The 18,357-nt window shown below is 49.7% G+C and overlaps 2 protein-coding genes across 11 annotated transcripts in view; one reads left to right on the forward strand and one right to left on the reverse strand.

The window, feature by feature from the left end:
- The window catches only part of TSEN2 (tRNA splicing endonuclease subunit 2), an 86,943-nt gene extending 78,796 nt beyond the window's left edge, over nt 1–8,147 (forward strand). For all 9 annotated transcript variants that reach the window (XM_032459005.1, XM_032459002.1, XM_032458997.1 and 6 more), the window contains 4 exons: nt 4,892–4,928; nt 5,476–5,587; nt 6,324–6,413; nt 7,262–8,147. In XM_032459005.1, the coding sequence (XP_032314896.1) occupies nt 4,892–4,928; nt 5,476–5,587; nt 6,324–6,413; nt 7,262–7,321 (299 nt within the window). In that variant the 3' untranslated portion in view covers nt 7,322–8,147. The remainder of the gene's footprint in view (nt 1–4,891; nt 4,929–5,475; nt 5,588–6,323; nt 6,414–7,261) is intronic.
- Nucleotides 8,148–11,455: 3,308 nt separating this feature from the next.
- On the reverse strand, nt 11,456–16,190 carry MKRN2OS (MKRN2 opposite strand). Of its 2 annotated transcripts, XM_006180091.3 has the most exons (4): nt 15,541–16,165; nt 14,012–14,061; nt 12,695–12,857; nt 11,456–11,880 (listed from the first exon to the last, which is right to left on the reverse strand). In XM_006180091.3, the coding sequence occupies exons 1-4, from the start codon at nt 15,756–15,758 to the stop codon at nt 11,589–11,591; spliced, it is 723 nt and encodes a 240-aa protein (XP_006180153.2). In that variant the 5' UTR covers nt 15,759–16,165; the 3' UTR covers nt 11,456–11,588. The 2 variants fall into 2 exon arrangements, with proteins under 2 accessions (XP_006180153.2, XP_032314897.1); XM_032459006.1 differs by lacking the exons at nt 11,456–11,880; nt 12,695–12,857 and adding an exon at nt 12,864–13,388 and having other exon boundaries at nt 15,541–16,190.
- Between the last annotated feature and the right edge of the window lie 2,167 nt (nt 16,191–18,357).

Raw genomic sequence — 18,357 nt, forward strand, 5'->3', positions numbered from 1 at the left:
AGCCTGGAGGGGTCGTTGTGTGCGGGGCGCCTCAGGCCGCCGGCCTGGGTGAGTGAGCCTCGGTCCTTGGCGCCTTTCAGCACCAGGGCCGCTCCTCCACTAAGTCCCTGACAATCTCCACATCCTCCCAGCAGCAGTGCTCCCTGGGTACTCTTCAAAATTGTTCGTGAGGTTCAAACAAAAGTTTCAAAGCACTTGAGTGGCCTTCTAAGAAGTTACAGCCCTCGAGGTCTTGAAGTCACCCCTTGTCCCATGTGTTTTTGATTTCCAAAGAAAGCCAGTTCTGTCTTTTAAATCTGTAAATGCTGTAAAATTGAGTGTGCTTAACCTAGAATCATAGGATGGTCTTCCGGAGCCCCCAGGACCCCCTGAAATTTTATTCAGAATATTGTGTTTGTAGATTGGTGTGTTTTTCTGGGTCAGGAGTTGGTAGATTTCATTAAATTCTCAGTGGGGTCAGCAGTCATGAAGATTAAGATGTGCCCATCCCTCTAAGGTAAGGGGTTCCTTTTGTTCCTTCCATGCCTGGATTTCAGGTACAGTATCCTAATGCAGGGTCACCCCACGAATGATCAGAATCAGCTGGAGGCTGGTTTGCTAGGTTTCCAGGTCGCTGCATTGGCCGCGGGTCACGTTGAGATAAGTAATGTGCCTGTTTCATTTCCTTCGCTGGCTCCCCGCCCCGTTCTCCTCCTCATGCTCTTGTAAGAAGAGCGGCTTGGTGCAACGCCCGGCAGGCCTTCGCCAGTGTGTGCCTTATGTGGGTGAAACTTGAGCAGAATCTTCCAGTCGACGCGGCTGCAGTGACACACTGAGGGGTAATGGGGGTAACAGAGCTCCTGAGGGTCACTGCCGGCTCTCCCTCTTATGAAGGCTGTGTGGCCTCGGGGAGGTCACCTCATCTCTGAGCGTCCATTCCCTCATCGTGTAACATGGATAACAGCATCTTAATAAAAACATCTTCTTTATAAAAAAAAAAAAAGAAGTTGCAGGGAAGGGACTGTTGTCGGGTGCCTTGAGCGTACCTGACCTCACGTGTTTTCAGTTCTCACGCCATGTTTGTGGATGCTGAGTAGCGAGAACTTCCCTAATTTAAAAATAAACTGCCTTATAAGGGTGGATGAAAGGATGGACAGATGGACAGACTCTTAAAAAAGAAAAGAAATCCGTCAGCTGCTGCTTCCCACCTGCCCAGACCCTCTGCCCCAGGAGGGGCGGGTCACGCACTTCCAGCCTCTCGCACGTCTGGTGTGAGACCAGGTCTCCCGCCCAGCAGCAGCGTGAGGCTGCCCTCACGTTTCCGGCTTTGGCAGGAGTTCAGGAGCCGTGCTCGCCTGGGGTGAGGGGAGCGGCTTCCTAAACTTGACCTTGTCTCCAGGCACAGCGAGTGGTGCCTGCTGGTTTCTAACAGCGTCGTTTGAGCGGTGAAGGCCGGTGACGTAATCACACACACCCTCGCACTGCCGCCGCAGGTTATTCTCCCTTAACAGGGGTTCCTCCGCGGAGAAGTAATGGCTCACGACGAAGGGCCGTTAGGAAACTCACATCTTACCAGGAGCGTCTTCCCTTGACTAGGTCTTGGAGGTCAGGTTTCATTCCAGAGCAGTACTTGGAACAGGTGATAAGGATCTCGAATCAGGGGCACCGTCAGGGCCAGTGGACCTTGACTGCCCACTGGTGAAACCCAGGCCAGAAACCACGTGGGAGCCTTTCCTCCTCACCCCCAAAAGCTCCCAAGGCCGCTGGCTCCTAGGATGACGGGCACCTTGCCTCAGTGTTTTTCCTCTCCCGTCTGATTTAATCTTCGTGCTCCCGTGAGGCGTGCGGGACTCACCTCCTATAGCTGAGGAAATAGAGGTTTAAAGGGTCAGGGAAGTTGCCAGGGGTCCCAAGGCTGGTAAGTACAGAGATTAGGGCTGTCTGAGCCCCCACCCCGTGGACTTCCCACCACACCTAACTAATCTTGCCAGACAGCTAAAAACCAATCCCAGGTTTATGCTTTTGTCTTGCGCACACAGTTACTAGTTGATTTAACTCAGTTTGACCTGAAGTTCTAGTTACTTCAGAGCCTCCTTCCTACCCACTCCAATTTGGGGTTCATTTTGAGTAAGTGTGGTCATGGGATTTCTCAGCTCCCTGCAAATCAGGAGTTGCAAAACAGGCAGAAGGACGGAGCCACGGGAAGGCTGCAGTTACAGGATGTGCAGAGCCGTAAGGCGGCTCGCTGGTCACTGCCTCCAGCCCGGAGCCGGCAGCTGGCTCTGCCCCCCGGAGCGGCCCTGCACAGAGCAGGGGGTGCGCCTTCATCCCACCCCATCTTCACGTCTTTCCTAAGCCACCCTCCTGGCTCATTTTTCTAATCCGACTTTAAACATACAGTGGTTAATTAACATTTCCCATGTTGGCACACACAGTCCGTACTAACTCATGAGTATTTTCACACGCAGCTCCCAAGAACATTCCCCTCCGTGGTTATAATACCATGTAATACCTAAGAGAAATTAGAATAATTCATTAATAGCATCTGAATGTCCAGTCCATATTTAAATTTGCCCACTTGTCCCCACAGTGTGTTCTGTGGCTGTGTTCTTTTTGATTTGATTTTTCTGACAGGCCCCAGTCAAGGTTCATTTAGCGCATTTATCACTCTTGCAGCTTCCCTGGGCTGCCAGGAGGAAGAGCACACACTAGGGGACATAAAGCAGCAGAAGTTGCTTCTGTCACAGGTGCAGAGGCCAGAAGTCTGAAAGCAAGGTGTCAGCAAGGCGGCCCCTCTGCCCCCAGGTCCTCGCCTCCCCCAGCTTCTCGCGGTGCTGGGCCCTCCCGGCTGTGGCTGCATGGCTCCAGCTCCTGTGAAGATCTTTTTTCCAAATAAGGTCACATTCACAGGTTCCAGGGATTAGGACGCGGACGTGTGTCTGGAGGGCCACCATTCAACCACTGCAGTCTGTTTGGCCTCTTTTAATCTAAGATTCCCTCTTTTTTTGTGACATGGACCTTTTTTGAAGAGCCCTGTAGGATGCCCTGCAATCTAGGAACGTCTGGCTGCTGCTCCGTGGTTAGGCTCGGGCTCAGCGTTTTTCGTTGCACAGAGGTGATGTGCGTACCTCCAGGGCCACACCTGGAGACATATGACGTCAGGTGGTCCAGGTGCTGGTGATGCCATTGGACCCTTTGGCTCGGGCGGCCATTGTTGAGTGTCTGTCCTAAAACTGCACCTTCCCTTTCGTAGCTCGCAGGTAGTTTGCAGGGTGAGACTGAATACTGGGTTCCCCAGTAATTACAGTGGTTCCCCAAATTGATTGCTGCACTGGTCACCATTCTCCATCGTTGCTTCCACACGTCATGTCCGCCTTTCATGTAAGAAAGCGCTTTTCCTCTCCGTGTTCTTGCAGGCTTTATTTTTTAATGCCCACTATTTCTTGACTTCTGAAGCTTTCATCTGTCTCCTGGTGAGGCATTTTTGTAAAATTGTTTTGTTTTTCCCTCTGGATACACTGTCATCCTCATAGTCACTATTACTGTAGGTAACTGAGCACCTCCACCTGCGTGATTACCCCGTTTTCCATAAAGAGATTGCAGCACAGGTGTGATTGTGTGGTCTTGGCACTGACGAGCCCTGAACGGGGGTCTCTCTGATGCCTGCGTTCATGCTTTCAGCGCCTGAGCCACCAGCATCGCGGTTGGTCCTCTGATGGCCCGAATGGGGGGCGGAGCTGCTTTCCAGCTGTGTCTTGTTCCAGATGCACCGTAGGTGTATTGATCACAGATGATGTGAGGGCTGGAAAAGATCTTCACTTCCCCTCGTGTCTTCATTTGATAATCTTGGACACTGAGGCTCAGAGAAGTTAGTCACTTGGGTGAAGTCACACAGCTGAGAGTGGCAGAGATCGGGCTGAAGCAGAACCTCTGAGCACAGTCTCGTTCCAGTGCCTGGTTTCCCTCTGCTGCACCACAGCCCCAGAATTGAGAATTGTGTCTTTGTTTACTTAAATTTGTGCCTTTACACAGTGAGTTTGAGCTGACTTGCCTAATACTTTAAATGCAATTTAAGTAGGAAGTAGATTAACAGAAAGGAAACGTGACTGTGGAAAATAGAGGTGAAAGGTTACTGTATGGTCCATGGGATCCGACACTCTTACTGACCTCGTGGTGCCTGAGCCAGAGGGAAACCGGATTAACTACCAACTGACGTGCCCAGAAGGAGAATTCTATCAGTTTCTCAAAGGAAACAAAGCTTTTCTGCCTTGATTTTTGCACAGGGCACAGCCAAGAGCTTACGGAGTAAGTGTGTGTTAGTTAAGGTAATTCCTGTAGCTGCTGTTACATATAAACCCCAGATTTCAGGGACTTCACCCTCGAAGTTAATTTCTGTTCACGTGAAATCCAAAGCCGGTGTGTGTGTGACGGGTGGACCAATTCCCATCCTAACGGTGCTGCGGGAGCCTGGCTTCTTCCTCGTGACCCCACGGTCTTCACGTGGCTCATTCATCTCTAGCACCAGCACCCTGCTCAGTACCGGCCAGAGGAGTTCAGACACTGAATTCCATTGACTGGAAAGATTTGAAATGAGTAACTAGATGTTGGTCCACGTTATACCAACTTCCCAAGCCTGACACGATGTCACCCTCTCCAGAGAGTGTGAGACAGAAGCCGCTTGTACTTGAGTTTGGAGTTCATCTGTCTGGTGGAGGGTGGGACAAGGGTGTTAGGGTCCTGACAACATATTTGTTATGCTAACTGCTTTTTGTTTCAGGGGCAAGAACAATTTGGGTTTTAAAAATAGACCACAGAGCGTATTGCACATTACCTGCATACAGAGCTCTGGGGGTCTGTGTCCCTAAGAATTTGATTTTGAGTGGTTACACATTTTCTTTCTTTTTCTTTGCAGTGTTGTATCGAAAAGGCCCTCCGTTTTACCATGCCAGGTTTGGAGTGATTTTTTAAATAAATTAATGACGTAAAGGGACAGGAGGAAATTTCTGCGCTTCAGTTTAATTTTCAGTGGTACACAAACAAGTAGAGTCAAGTTCCTCCTGGCCTGACAGGAGTAGATGCTGTGTGTCTGTGCCTTACACGGTAGTATCATTGCACTGGCTACACAATGAGAGGTAGGCTAAGGTAATGTACGTTTTAGTATTAAACATCGAGTTAATCTGTGCAGTTATTACTATACACTAATTGTTCATCTTAATATCAGAGAGGATTAGTGTCTAAACAGCTGAGTGAATTCGCAGCTTTCATGTTGGGAGAAATATTTTTGTTCCTTTTCTATCAGTGTTGAAATCAGACTGAAAGTTTGTTGAGTTGAGTTTTTCATTAATATCTTTCTCAGTAGTAGCCCAGGGGGATTTAGGATCCAGCCATGTAAGTTTTATTTCCTATAATTTCGTTCTTTGTGGGGCAAACAGTGTTCTTTTTAAACGGGTCAACTTGGTGCTTTTTGTTTTTAAAATGCTCTTGGCGTTTTTCCAGTTACTCCGTCATCGTCGAGCTAGTCGACCACCGTTTCGAGGGCTGTCCTCGCAGGCCTTTCAGTTGGAAGTCACTGGCCGCCTTGAGCAGAGTTTCCGTTAACGTCTCCAAGGTAACACAGCATCAGCTTAGCCATTCTCTTAAATGTTTGGGTTTTTCGTCTTAAATATGGTAGGAGCATGAAAGTCGTCTGTAGGAACCTCAGAGCGTTCCTGCCAAGGAGGCTCTGGAGGATGGTCCCCCGTCATGTCCCCCGCCACCGGCAGCCGGGGCCTGAGCTTCACGGTCTCCCATGGTGACGGGTGTAGGTGGGCGCTGCCTCCTCCTGGGGGCAGCCCAGCCAGCACGTGCTCAGAATCACATACTCACGGAGGAGTCAGAACCTTGACGCGTTTCTCCGTTACACTGGGAGTCTCTGGGTTCTCTGCCCCGCTGCTGCTGGAGGCCTGGTGGGCAGGGAAGCAGAAGGGCCAGCAGGCCCAGGTGACACCTGCCTGGGAACAGGCGAAGTCACAGAGGCCTCCCCCTGTAAAAGGAGCTCTGTCCTGGAGAAGTGGGGTCTGCACTGGCCCCAGTGTCGTGCCGTGTCGTTAGCACGTTTACTGTCCTAGGTGCGGGTTTATAATCAGCTTTTTGCTCTGTTTGCGTCCTCTTGCCACGTCAACGAAGACTAAACGGCAGGTCTTTAGTCTAGATCCAGGGCCCAGGTGTGTTCCCAGGAGGAAACTTTGTGAGTTTGGGGAGCACACAGCCAGGGGGAATGGAGATGCCCCGTGTTTCCCGCAGTCACAGCCAGATTTGTGTTTCTCTTCTGTGGGATACAGAGGTGGTTTTTCATGTCTCTGTAGGAGCTCATGCTGTGCTATTTGATTAAACCCTCCACCATGACTGAGAAAGAAATGGAGTCACCAGAATGTATGAAACAAATTAAAGTTCAGGTAGGTGAACTCAGAGACAAACTCGTGTCCTCTCAAAGGTCCTGTCCATCGTGTTGTGCCCTCTGGAACGTGCAGTCCCTGGACAGGATAGGAAGACCACCTCGCCTTGGCCACAGAGAGCCGCTCAGGCCCTTTCCCCGCTCAACCCGGCCTCGCTTCCCCTGACACCCTGCTGCCCTTTGTCCAGTGATGTCACCTGCTTTCTGTCCCCACCACTCAGCTGCAAGTGCTCGTAGTCTGGGGCCAGCCCCAGGCCTCTCCTGGGTCTCTGTGGGCTTGCTGCCTCCTTGAACTCCTCGTCTGGTTTCTGGGGTTCTCTGTTGAGATGAGGCCCCCACCCTGTCCTCCTGGTGGGGTTTTCCTGCGGGGCTGCCGAGTCCATGGTCCAGTCCCCCAGTGTTTGTTCCTGTTTCTGTCCTTCCTCCTTATTTGCACCCCCTCCCCACTGCAGATCTGCCGGTCAGTCTCCAGGCCCATTCCCCCGTTTGTCCTGCTCGTGGCCACTGGGTTAGCTTTTCGTAAACTGCCAGTTCAGGTCCACATCTCCCTCCCCAGGCTGACCCAGACACACCCGTGCCGTCATGGACCTGGCCCTGTGTTAAACACTGGGGTTTGCACTGGCGCCCCACTCCTGAAACTTGCAGGAGGAAACCACAGTTGGGGCGAGGGTGGCCCGGAACCCTCAGGAGAGGACAGTGGGTGCCGTTCCCGCGCTCTCCGGATGGTTAGTTACTAGGAAGGGAGCAGGCGTCGCGCTCGTACAGACAGCCCACCCCTGCGAACACGCGCTCAGCATGTCTGTTCATTTCTGGTTTTGAAACTCACCTTTGTGTTCTGATTGATCACAGGAAGTGATTCTAAGCCGCTGGGTTTCTTCACGGGAGAGGAGCGACCAAGACGAACTCTGACAGCTGCACCTCAGTGTCCGATTTCCCCACCAAATGCTTAGTCTCCTCCGATAGGCCCAGTGCAGGGCGAGGTAAAGCGTCCTTTGTAATCGCCGTTGATTTAGAAGTTTTAAAGGGCCTGGCGCTCCCAGCACTGGAAAATGTGCTTTAAAAGGTAAAATTACACGGGAGTCGGGGGAGGAGCCCTGTGCCGGGACTCCTGGTCCTGCCCTCGCATCGGTTCCTGACACGCTGGCCCTGAGCTTCTCGCCGCTGGGCCTCGTCCCCTCCGTGGGGGTGCTGGACCAGGTGCGTCCCAGGAGGGCTCTCCCAGCACCAGGGAGCTCCTGTTCCTCTCTGACTTGACCTGAGCATGATCGTCGTTCACCTTTACTCCGCCCTCTGCAGTTTCCAGTGCACCTCTGGGCACAGGCCTCTCCTGTTCCCCACGTCCAGCCTGTCCTGGAAGAGGGCCAGCCAGGTCTGGACATTGCAGGGCCCTGTGTTCCATTATTTTCAACAGAAAAAGTGATAGTGTGTCTCAGATTGTCCAGGGACTTCAACCAGCTACTCAGACACGGAAAAATCCGTTTACTGTCTACCAAGGATTTCTGTATCACAGGAAACATATAAAAACCACAATTACCTAATTATTTAATTCCCAGTGAACTCATTGGTGGGCACGTTGTGTGGAGCGCACACAGTATTTATTGTTCAGTATTAGATAAGAATTGTATCTCGCTTCACTGAACTTGTTACAAAACCATGTGGTGAAATGATGTATGAAGATGCGTCGTGAATGCAGTTAGCACTTGGTAAAGCACAATAAACAGCCCTTCTTAAATCAGTTAAATGTCAGTAAAGAGTTGTCTGGGGGGCGAGGGGAGGGAGGGCACAGTGGGGAGTGAGGGAGAGGGACCCAGGGAAAGAGACAGGGTCTGAGATCCATCCAGCGTCCAGATTCAGGTCACTGGCAGGCAGGCTTTTCCTCGGCACAGGATACTCCAGAAGCGGATGGCTGAAAATCATCTGTGGAAGCTGTGAGATGAAAAAGACCAAAATGGACCTCTGTTTCCATTTCCTTGACCCCGGGCTTAGCACTCCTGACAACCTGAGATGCTGTCTGTGGTCGTGAGTTTAACTCACTGCTGCTGTTCTATCCGTGATCCTTGCTGTCAAATCATCAGGCTTGCGCAACCTGCATCTTAAAGATGTGGCGGCCGTTTGACGGGGCTCCTCCCCCTCCCCTGCTTGTGACCAGAGGTGACCATCAGTTTGAAGGAGCTTCTTGGTGGTGAGCTCTTTGCTCTTCATCAGTGATGGGAGTGGTTGGTCAGCATTTTTACCGTCTGCCTTGCTTCCTCCAGGCTCCTTAGACAAAGTAAAGGACACGGCTTTGAATCACCACTGTCCAGAACCTTGAATGTCAGCCAGAAATCTCAAGAGCCGTTTCTTCCCTATTTCGGTCATCATTTGTGATGACACTTCTTCCCAAGCCTCATCCGTGCATCGAGTGCCTTTATGAGGAAAGCTCCTCTATGGATGCTTCCCCGAAGTGCTGTCACCGCGTCAGCTCTCCAGTTACCTAATTGTCAGCCAGCATGCCTTGAAGGTTATGGTGACTCCTTGGAATAAAGGCTACACTGAAGATGTAGAAAAGTGGAAAGACCCTGGTGATTACTGGTAACTGAAAGCTCTAGAAGGTTGCCTGGAAGCATCGTGTTGGGTCAGAGAGGCCCCATGTGAAGGGTCCTCCTCTGTCATGTGTGCAGTCTGAGCACCACACAAGGCTGGGCGCAGGGGTGATACACCAGCTGAGGTCTTGGTTTCCGTCACCCTACTGGTTTCCAGCTAAAAGCAGCATTAGCTTATCTTGGAAGCTCTGTGACCTAACACTTCTTTCATACCTTTTGAAATAAATGTATAAGTTGGCATTTGTTTTCAAAAAAGGAAAAAAGCTCAGGTTCACCAAGATGGGAAATCTGCTCTGCGACAGAACCCCCCTTCAGGAGTTTCTGTGGTTCGGTTGGGGAGCTGCTGCCGCCTCGCCCATGCCCTTCAAAGCATTAGGCCCACGTGGTTCTTAAACCTAGAGAACCTTCCAGGCTTGCTTTAAAACTGAAACCCACCTCCACATCCTCTCTCCTCTCCCTCTGTAGCAGCATGTGCTCAGTGGCGTCTCGCTGATGGGCTGCGCATCCTCCTTACAGGAGTCTCGCGAGCTTGAAGACAATGGCTCGCCCTGCTCAAGAAGGCCGAGAAGCTTTGTGGAAGCAACACTTTTCACTAGTTTTATTCTGTCACCCATTGTGCAAAAAGCCATACGTGGGGAGAGGGGGAGCGCAGGCTCAGCCAGGGATGTGTCATTTGTTTGATCACCTTTCTCACTGTCATTCCCGCCGTCTTTTCCCAACAGGGAACTTCTTTGGCATTTGAAACTCGCCTACTTTCTCCAGGGACTTCTCCACTTACTTAGGGGACATTTTCATCTAGTGAAGTGGGGAAATGAGGTGATAACACACTACACAAAGGGAAATATGCGGCCAGTGTCACCTCCAGGGTGCAGAGCAGCCCCGACAGTAGGGAGTGGGGGCCTTTAAAGGTTTATTTGAAAACCAGGTCATGTGGCACTAAGAAAGTAGCATAAAAGTGGCATTTTTGATACTAACAGTTCTCATTTTAATTGTTTTGTGACACGTCGCTTACCTTCTGTTGATATTTGGATGTTGATGAAAGCAGCCTTCTCCTGGATCTTCTCTGGCAAATTGCTGACCCCTGTGCCGTGCGTCCTGCGTACCCCTGGTCGCTTTCAGAGTGCTGGGGTTATGTGCACAGGTTTGGCACTCAGCCCTGGTCTGAACCCTGGTTTTGCCACTGTGTGACTTTGGGCAGGTGAGTTTCCCTTCTCGTCTGTAAAATGGGCATAATGTCGGTACCCACCCCACAGGGTGGCTTGGGGACGAAAAGGGAGGAGTGAGAAGTGTTTACCCTGGGTGGAGTCTTCCGTGATACTTGTTAAATGCAGCTGTAATGACTAATCATCGGGTAAAGAACTGGACCAGAGCAGCAGAGTCCTCAGATGGAGTGTGAAGAGAATGGGGCACACGGGAGTGTTCCCCAAACTCAGCGCTTTTTCACCTTTACCTGCTGAGGTCTTGATGATTCTCTGTACTCCACGGAATAGCAGACAGGGCTCTGTTTAAAGTGGTATCACTTTCTAGGTGGCAAGTTGGTGTTTCTCAGAGCAGCCCTGAAACTTACAAATGCACGTGTCGGTCTGCGTGCATTTTTTCCCACTGACGTGGCCAGTGCAGAGGAACTGACCTGATGTCTCTCTGAAAACAAGCTTTAAGGGTCTGTAGCAAGTTCTCTGAATATCTTTATTGCTGACTGATTGTCAGCTCCTTGAAAGTGGGTTTGGTTTTGGGGAATTAGACATCATTCGGTTACCACCCTGGGGAATAAGATTCGGTGGAAAGTTTTGACATTTGGTCAAAAATAAAGAGTTCTGGAAGCAGTTCCCAAAGAGGAATTCTGAACCGTTTTGCCCATTGGCTGTGTGGAGTCTGGTGATGATTTGGGTGTAAAAGTTCTAATGTGCCTCATGGTTCCTCATCCCAGTCGTCCCCTTCCTCCCCCAAAGGCATTGGATAAAGAAGGCAGACTTTCATGGTGTCCTTCCTGAATTTTGCACTGACCGTGAGCAGAGCAGGTGCTTTGCCGTGGTGGCCCGGACGCCGCAGCTGCTCACGCCAGGTCAGATGGAAGGAGGGACTGTCCTCCTGCGACAGAGGAGCTGCCGTCCTGTTTATGCGCATCGCCCTGGAAAGGCTGATTCAGGAGGGGAGCCCGGCTCCCAACTCAGATTCTAAGAACTTTTTTCCTTTTATTTTCACTGTTACTGATTGTCAGAAGGTTTCCATGTGCTTTTTACAGAAAAACAGGGCAGTGAAGGCACTCATTACTTCATAGATCGTCAGGGTCTCGCTCACCTTCCTACAGATGCCCATGTCCTAGACGCACACTGAATTTGTTCAGCACTGGTTGATTTGTAGGGAGAATTTTCACTGCTCTGTGAATAAAAAGTGCCACCACTTTACGCTGTAACATGGACCCCAAACCACAAGGGAAAGAATTCAGTTGTAATGCATACAGTTTTGAAAACCCAGGGCAATTTTTATTAATCTCACTAATTCTTAAACTGCAGTGAGCTGAAATATGCTTAAAGGAAATCCAAAACACTTTTTAAATTAACCACAGCTTGACGCACCGAGAGGCCCAGTAGCTGTTACAGGGGGTCACCCCTGACGTCCTGTCCGGTCTGCTGTGGTGCTCGGTGCTCAGCAGAGCCGCTCCCTGGGGGCGGGCTTGTCTCGGGATCAGGGCGGTCGGGCACATAGAAGCCCCGCTCTTCGATCGCCCGGTGCAGTGTGATGTACTTGGAAGCCTTCCTTGTCCTGGGGACCACGAACATCTCCGTGAACTGGTCCTTGTCCAGCGGCTCCTGGCCTTCCACGGCCAGCACATAGTTGATGAACGTGAGGGCGTAGCTGTAGCAGTTGTGCTGGTCCTCTTCGTACCTTGCAGGACAGGGCGGGGGAGGACAGGCTCAGCCCCAGAGCTGCCCGTGGCCTTCTGTGGTTGGAGTCGGGCTCACTCCGCCAGCGGGGCCCAGCACGTACCAGCACCCTTGATGGCAGAGTGTCCGCAGTGCAGCTCTGAGGGACACCTGGCGTCTTGGGCTGTTGCTACTTGCAACTTAAGTACAGATGGGCCTCACCCAGACCTTCACAGTGGTGACCTAGACTGCATAAGTCCCCATTTGGGCAGGGGGAGCTTTATTTCACTGAAATTCTAGATTCTAAAAGTGGAATTCCATGTCTGAGTTTCATGATATCCCACAGTGTCTATATTTATTTCAAAGGAAGCATCAAAACAGGTCTGCAGGTACGCTCTTCATCGTCTACAGCGATGAGCGAGCAAGGAATTCAGAGACTGATTTCAGAATTTCTAAAACTTAAAAGGGAAGCTGTAGATAGGTTGACATTTTGAACATCACTTAAAATTTTTTTGCTTTATGAAAATAGAATACTATGCATCCTGCTGTACATTATTATTAAATGGTAATTATATAAGTAAAATAATTCAGAGAGGTGAGTTCTGGTCCTTTCAGCTTTTAGAATGCTATGATGCTATTGTGTAAATGTAAGCTGGCTCACCTCTGCGGAAAACCCCAAGTCATTCAACCCCTGCTTAAATCCTGTTACAGACGCTGCTATCTCAGTACAGGCTCAGCATGAAGCTAAATGCAGCTTAGAGTTCTCAGTGAGCCGGGATCCCACCTGGTGGTTAATGAGGGCCAGGGAGCGGATGGTCTTTGCGGCCCCGTCCTACCTGTGAGGCAGCCAGGCCCCCGCACAGGAGAAGTCTTCCAGGTACTTGTCCCACTGGTCCATCAGTCCAAACATGCCGGGCTGCAGGAGTGGGATGCTTACACTCTGCTCCCAGCCCGCTTCGTCTCGCTGGACCCCGCGCACCGTGTAGTTATACACAGCTCCTGCCGCCAAAGCCAGAGTCACGGAGAAGTGTAAGGGGACACGTACCCCGGTAACTTCACACAACAGAAACCCAGGTCGCACTTCCTGATGGCCAGATAGCACCCACCGGGGGAGGCCCTAGGACCTCCCTCCACCAGTGGGCTGCTGCCCCCTGCTCTCTGCACCATGAGGTCAAGGTTGCCTCAGGGGACAGAGGCCACAGCAAGCGCTGGGACAATCATCGCCACGTGTGCTTGCTGAAGTTCTCTTTTTACAGAGGGGTCTGTCTTGTGTCCTTAAATCAGCAACAAATTTCTGCTGACAGAGATGGGCACAAATCCGACCGTTTGTGCCATTCCCTGAGTTCAAAACCAGCCCCAGGTTTCTGTTTACAGTGTCAATTTCTCCTGCCTCAAGGGAGTAGGAAGGGCTCTCATCAGACTTTACCTGCGGGGCCTGGTCACAGCCGCGCCTGCCTGGCCTCGCTCGCCGTTCGCCAGCCGGCACCTCCTGCGGGTGCATTGCCCGGGTCTTTCCCTGCAGGCTGTCCCCTCCACGCGAAATCCAGCCAAAGGAACCATTTTGTTTAAAGTCCTGCTTTTCTTACTTTTTAAAGCAAACCACCGCAGGCCCCACCACGTGCTCGGGGCTTATCCCTCCCCGTCTATCCCTGGGCTCCCTGCCGGGCCCTGGAGACCCGGGACCCTGTGCAGTGGGCTGTGAAGGATCAGGGAGTTGAGGTTCTGGGTCTAACACAAGGTGAGGTCTTGGACAACTCAGCCTCTCTGGGCATCTGTTTCTTCCTCTCTTAACACGTTGATCGCCTACCGTGGATCAGGTGCCCCTGAGGAAACTACTGTCACCCAGATTTGGGTGATGTGGCGATCAACATGTTAAAAACTAAAAAAAAAAAAAAATTTTTTTTAGATACAGGCGTGCGTGCTCTTGACTGAGTGAGAATGAAAGCACTTCCACGTGTTGCGTGTTGTTGGCAGGGGGGCCTTGCTGCAGAGCCAGGCGTCACCCTCTGGGAGGGCAGCACGGCCCGCCTCCTGGCGCAGCAGAACCCCGGCACCAAGGCACCACTAGGTGCTGCCGTGATTGCCTCTTCTCCAGAAATACCGCCCTCCTCTGAGCGGGTACTGTGAGGCCTTTTTAGTGAAACTGCACTTACCGTTTGTGTTGGTTATTCCAACGTGGAGATCAGACCTTCCGTCATATTCCCTGGAAGAAACAAGTGGGGGTTTTTCCCTCTCATTTGCATGTATTTGGCGTGAAGCGTTGGCATTTAAAGGAGGAGAGCGATGGGCCTCCCCTCTTGGCTGGTGCCGGAGCTCAGCACCAGGGGCAGGCTCGTGGCAGCCCTGTCTCCAAGCTGGTGGAGCCAGGAGTCCATCTGAGGTAGAAAACACTGCCCTGCGACCCCTCGGGGTTTTCTTGGCCCCCCCCCCCCCAGTTCTAAAGGTGGGTGTGCTGGAAGGCCAGCCCTGCTGGAGCGTGGAGTCTGCCTGACGCCTGGCTCCATGGCCAAGAGGCCCAGCCGGCAAAGGCAGTCAGCTGCCAGAGAAGCTCCTCGTTCTCCCCTCCTTCCAGAGGAGGTGGCAGCCTGCTCCTCAGACTCCTCAGACGGAGGTGAGAGGGTCCTGGGCGCGTCTCAGTGGGCTTCTACGTGAAATCGACACCGCCCGGTTTGGTCTTGCAGCCTTTGGTCTTGTGACTTGTACCTGCTTTTCCTGGACAGCCCTTATTTCCTGAAATTATTCTCTACCCGAGGCTGCGCAATAGATGTGTAATTCCACGTAATTTAACCTCCATGTGTGACCCCAGACCATCACTTCCTCGCCCTGAGACCCTCTCTGATCTGTTTCCTCACTGGTAAAATGGGAATGCCACGGCCTCCTGGCAAACTGGCTGGAAGAATATTAAGTGCCCGCTGAGTGTTGCCGCAGAGGCATCAAGTGAATCAGAGGGTTTTTAGATGACGAAGCTCCTTTGTTAGACCACAGGTCTGGATGTCGGGTTACTCATTAAAGCAAGCAGTCCCACGCTTTAAGATGGCCAAGGACACCACCTTCTTCAGCGCAACCCCCAGCTCAGCTTGTTGCAGCCACCATGAGTTTTTTGAGACCCTGTGGGTTCAGAGGTGAGAATGAAGCTGGGAAAATGGTTTTCGGTGGCTGATCACGGCGCTGGGCCTTCGTGTGTACTGTCCCCAGGTCCCTCCCTGCGTGCACAGCCTCACTCTTTGCTGCCTAAATCCTGCATATTCACTCCCTCCTTCCCCCCAGTTACTTCTCAGTTGTGTGACAGATACTGTCAGTGATGGTCATTCCTCAGGCTCTGGGCATGGTACCTGTTTGTCACAGAAGTTACAGACTAACTCAAAGGTATTATTTTGATAAGATTAGCTGCTGGGTCATTTTCCCGGTTAGCCTTTTAGCACAGAATCTATGGATAAAAAAATACCCAGCCTGTCAATTTCTCTCTCTTAAAATCGTGTAAGCAGATTCACTCCAGATTGTGCACCTCATCTCTGCTTCTGAAACCAGCAGGCCTACGTTTTAGGATTTAACACCCAGACACTGAAACAGTCATCCACCAAATCTCACACTGCATGGCACATACTAGAAAAAGAACATTTGAGTGACTAAACCCCAGAGGGAATAGTTTGTATTATCCAATGCAACACTCAAAACACTGCACCTGAGAAACGTCCCTTGGGTTGGCCTGAGGAGGAATGAGCACTTTTCTCGATGCCCGTTGGTGAATGGGTTAGCGATGCTCACAGGTGCTTCCCCCAGCTTCCTGGCGCCCATGTCCCGCTGGCAGAGAGGGCAGCACCGCGGCACGCTGAAGCTGTAGATGGGCTTCTGACAGTGGTTGAACTTGATGATGGGCTGTCCGGCCTCTGTGCGCTGCATGGCTTCCTTCCTCGGCACCCAGCAATGTTTCCTGGGACTTCCTTTTCCTCATCACACAGCTAGCAAGTGCCCTCCCCCTGGGGAACCCGATCAACAGTGATGTCATCCTGCCTGGCAGCTCCACAAGCCAAGCCGGCTAGGGTTAACCTGTAACCAGGCCTCCCCACAAACTGGTGTCTTAAAGAGCTAGTTCCATTTGTGCTGCCAGCGTTTCTTTCCAGCCTTCGTATATTTTGCAACGGTCAGTAGCCAGCTTCTACTCATCCTCTAAAGCCCTACTTTTCTGTGAAACATTCCTCAGCTTCCCCCAGCCTTCCTTTGCACTGGCAGTGCTGAATTCGTTTCTACCAGAGCTGTTACTAATTAATGAGCCATTGATTTGTCTGTGAGCTTCTTGGAGTTGGGGGCCAACATTTACTATTGGATTTCTAGAATAGGTTATATTGTCTGGGTTTTGAATAAATAAATGGAATCTTCACTTTGAAGCTATTTTTCTTTTGGTATTTTATATTGTAGAAGTAATCTTGCTCATAAAAAATTAACAGGACCGTGAGAAATAGGGGTAGTGGTTACCCTAGGTGGGGGGGTACTGACTGAAAGAGGGCGTAAGTGGGCACTGGGGCCTGAGTTTGTGCTGATTCATGATCTAGGTGTTGATTATACAAGAGTATAATCAGTTTGTGAAAATTCAAGCTGTCCATTTTACTACATGCGCTTTATTATTCTTCAATTTTAAAATAATTTTAAGCAGCTGCACAAAAATACATGGGAAGAAAAGGTAATAATACCCTCTGTTTCTCCATAAAATTTTTTCACCCACTGTATTACATTCCCAGGAGAAAAGGGTAAAGTAACTGAATATTTCCACATATTTTTCTCAAACCCCAGTGTTGTTATACTGTATACTGTTTTCAAATTCTTGTTTTTCTCTCTCATCTCGGAAGCTTTCCCGCAGTATCAGTACTATAGGTCCAGCTCAGCTTTTCAGATGCCTGCAGAGGAATCCAGAGTTTGGCTGCATCACTTTATTTAGCCAACCCTCTGTTGATGCCTGTCGTTCCAGAGAAGAGCAACTGGAGAGGGAAGACCCACAGAGAAGGTGTCGTGGCAGGTAAAAGTGCTTCAAAAAAGTGTTTCGTAATGTGATTTATATTACAGTATGCCGAGAAGTAGAAAAGCGCATACTCGGTGTTACAATGTGAAAATGATCATCAGACTCACAGGACTGAAGAAGACCTTAGAAATCATTTCAGCTAAACTTCTCTTGTTACAGGGAAGGCAGAGGGGTTATAGCTAGACACCAGCTCAGGTGACAAGGATCTGAGATTGTTCATTATTAATATAAAGCACCACTATTGTTTGACCCAAGTTGCTTTCAACTGAGAATATACATCAGCGTGACACAGATACCAAGAGGTATTTTTAATCCTATGGAAAGGATGGAAGGAACCATGCCTTAGTAAACACTTTCAATACACTGGCATTCTTTTAAAAAAATCGTTTCTTGACCTTTTCAGTGAACAAAGCAGGATAAAAAAAAAAAGTACACACTCAACTTGCACACACATAAAGATAAAATGCTATTTCCACTTCAGTTTTAGGACTATCATGTTTTTATTTAATCTCCTCTGTGTTACATTTGTATCTCTTTTCTTCCACACTGAAAATCTTGGTTCTCAAGGTAACAGGGGATGCTGTACCCCACTTTACACAATCCCAGAGTGACAACAGTAATACCATCACCTCCAATTACAATTAGTTTTTTTAAATTTTGCACGTACGCTCTCCATTTTCCTCTCATTTATTTAAATGTTTGTCCTAGATCTTCATTTCAGAGCATCTGCTATTACAAACAACAGTCTCCCCTTTTACCCTAAGTTTTTACCCACAAATGTGGTTTTTTGTTTGTTTCTTGGAGGTTTGGGGGGTAATTAGGTTTCTTTATTTTTGGAGGAGGTACTGGGGATTGAACCTAGGACCTCTTGCATGCTAAGCATGTGCCCTACCACTTGAGCTATATCCTCCCTCCCCCCCCAAGTGTGTTTTAATGCTGTTAGTCCTTTCATCACTCCCAACTAATTATGATTGTCTGAAGTTCATCCTCTAGAAGATTCCTTAGGAAGGGCACATAGGAAGACTACTCCCTGAGTTCTTGTATGTTGATACTTTATCTCTGTTCTTCATACATGAAGGTCGATTTTGCTGGATGTAAAATCCTTGGCTCACATTTTCTCTAACATGTTATTCCATTTTCTTCTGGTATAAAGCACTGCTGTTAGATGTCTGAAAACAGACTGATTTTCTTTCTCCTGTAAGTCATGTATTCTTTTTGCCAGTATACCCAAAGGGCTTTTCTTTTTGCTTTGATTTTTTTAAACTATAGTTGATTTACAATTTGTGTTAGTTTCAGGTGTACAGCAAAATGATTCAGATATATATGTGTGTGTGTGTGTATTCTTTTTCAAATTCTTTTCCACCATAGGTTATTACAAGATTTTGAATATAGTTCCCTGTGCTGTACAGTGAAGCCTTACTGTTTATCTGTTTTGTATATAGTAGTGTGTATCTGCAAATCCCAAACTCTTTAATTTATGCCCCT

Source organism: Camelus ferus, chromosome 17 (genome assembly GCF_009834535.1).
Source record: "Camelus ferus isolate YT-003-E chromosome 17, BCGSAC_Cfer_1.0, whole genome shotgun sequence".
NCBI classification, from domain to species: Eukaryota; Metazoa; Chordata; class Mammalia; order Artiodactyla; family Camelidae; genus Camelus; species Camelus ferus.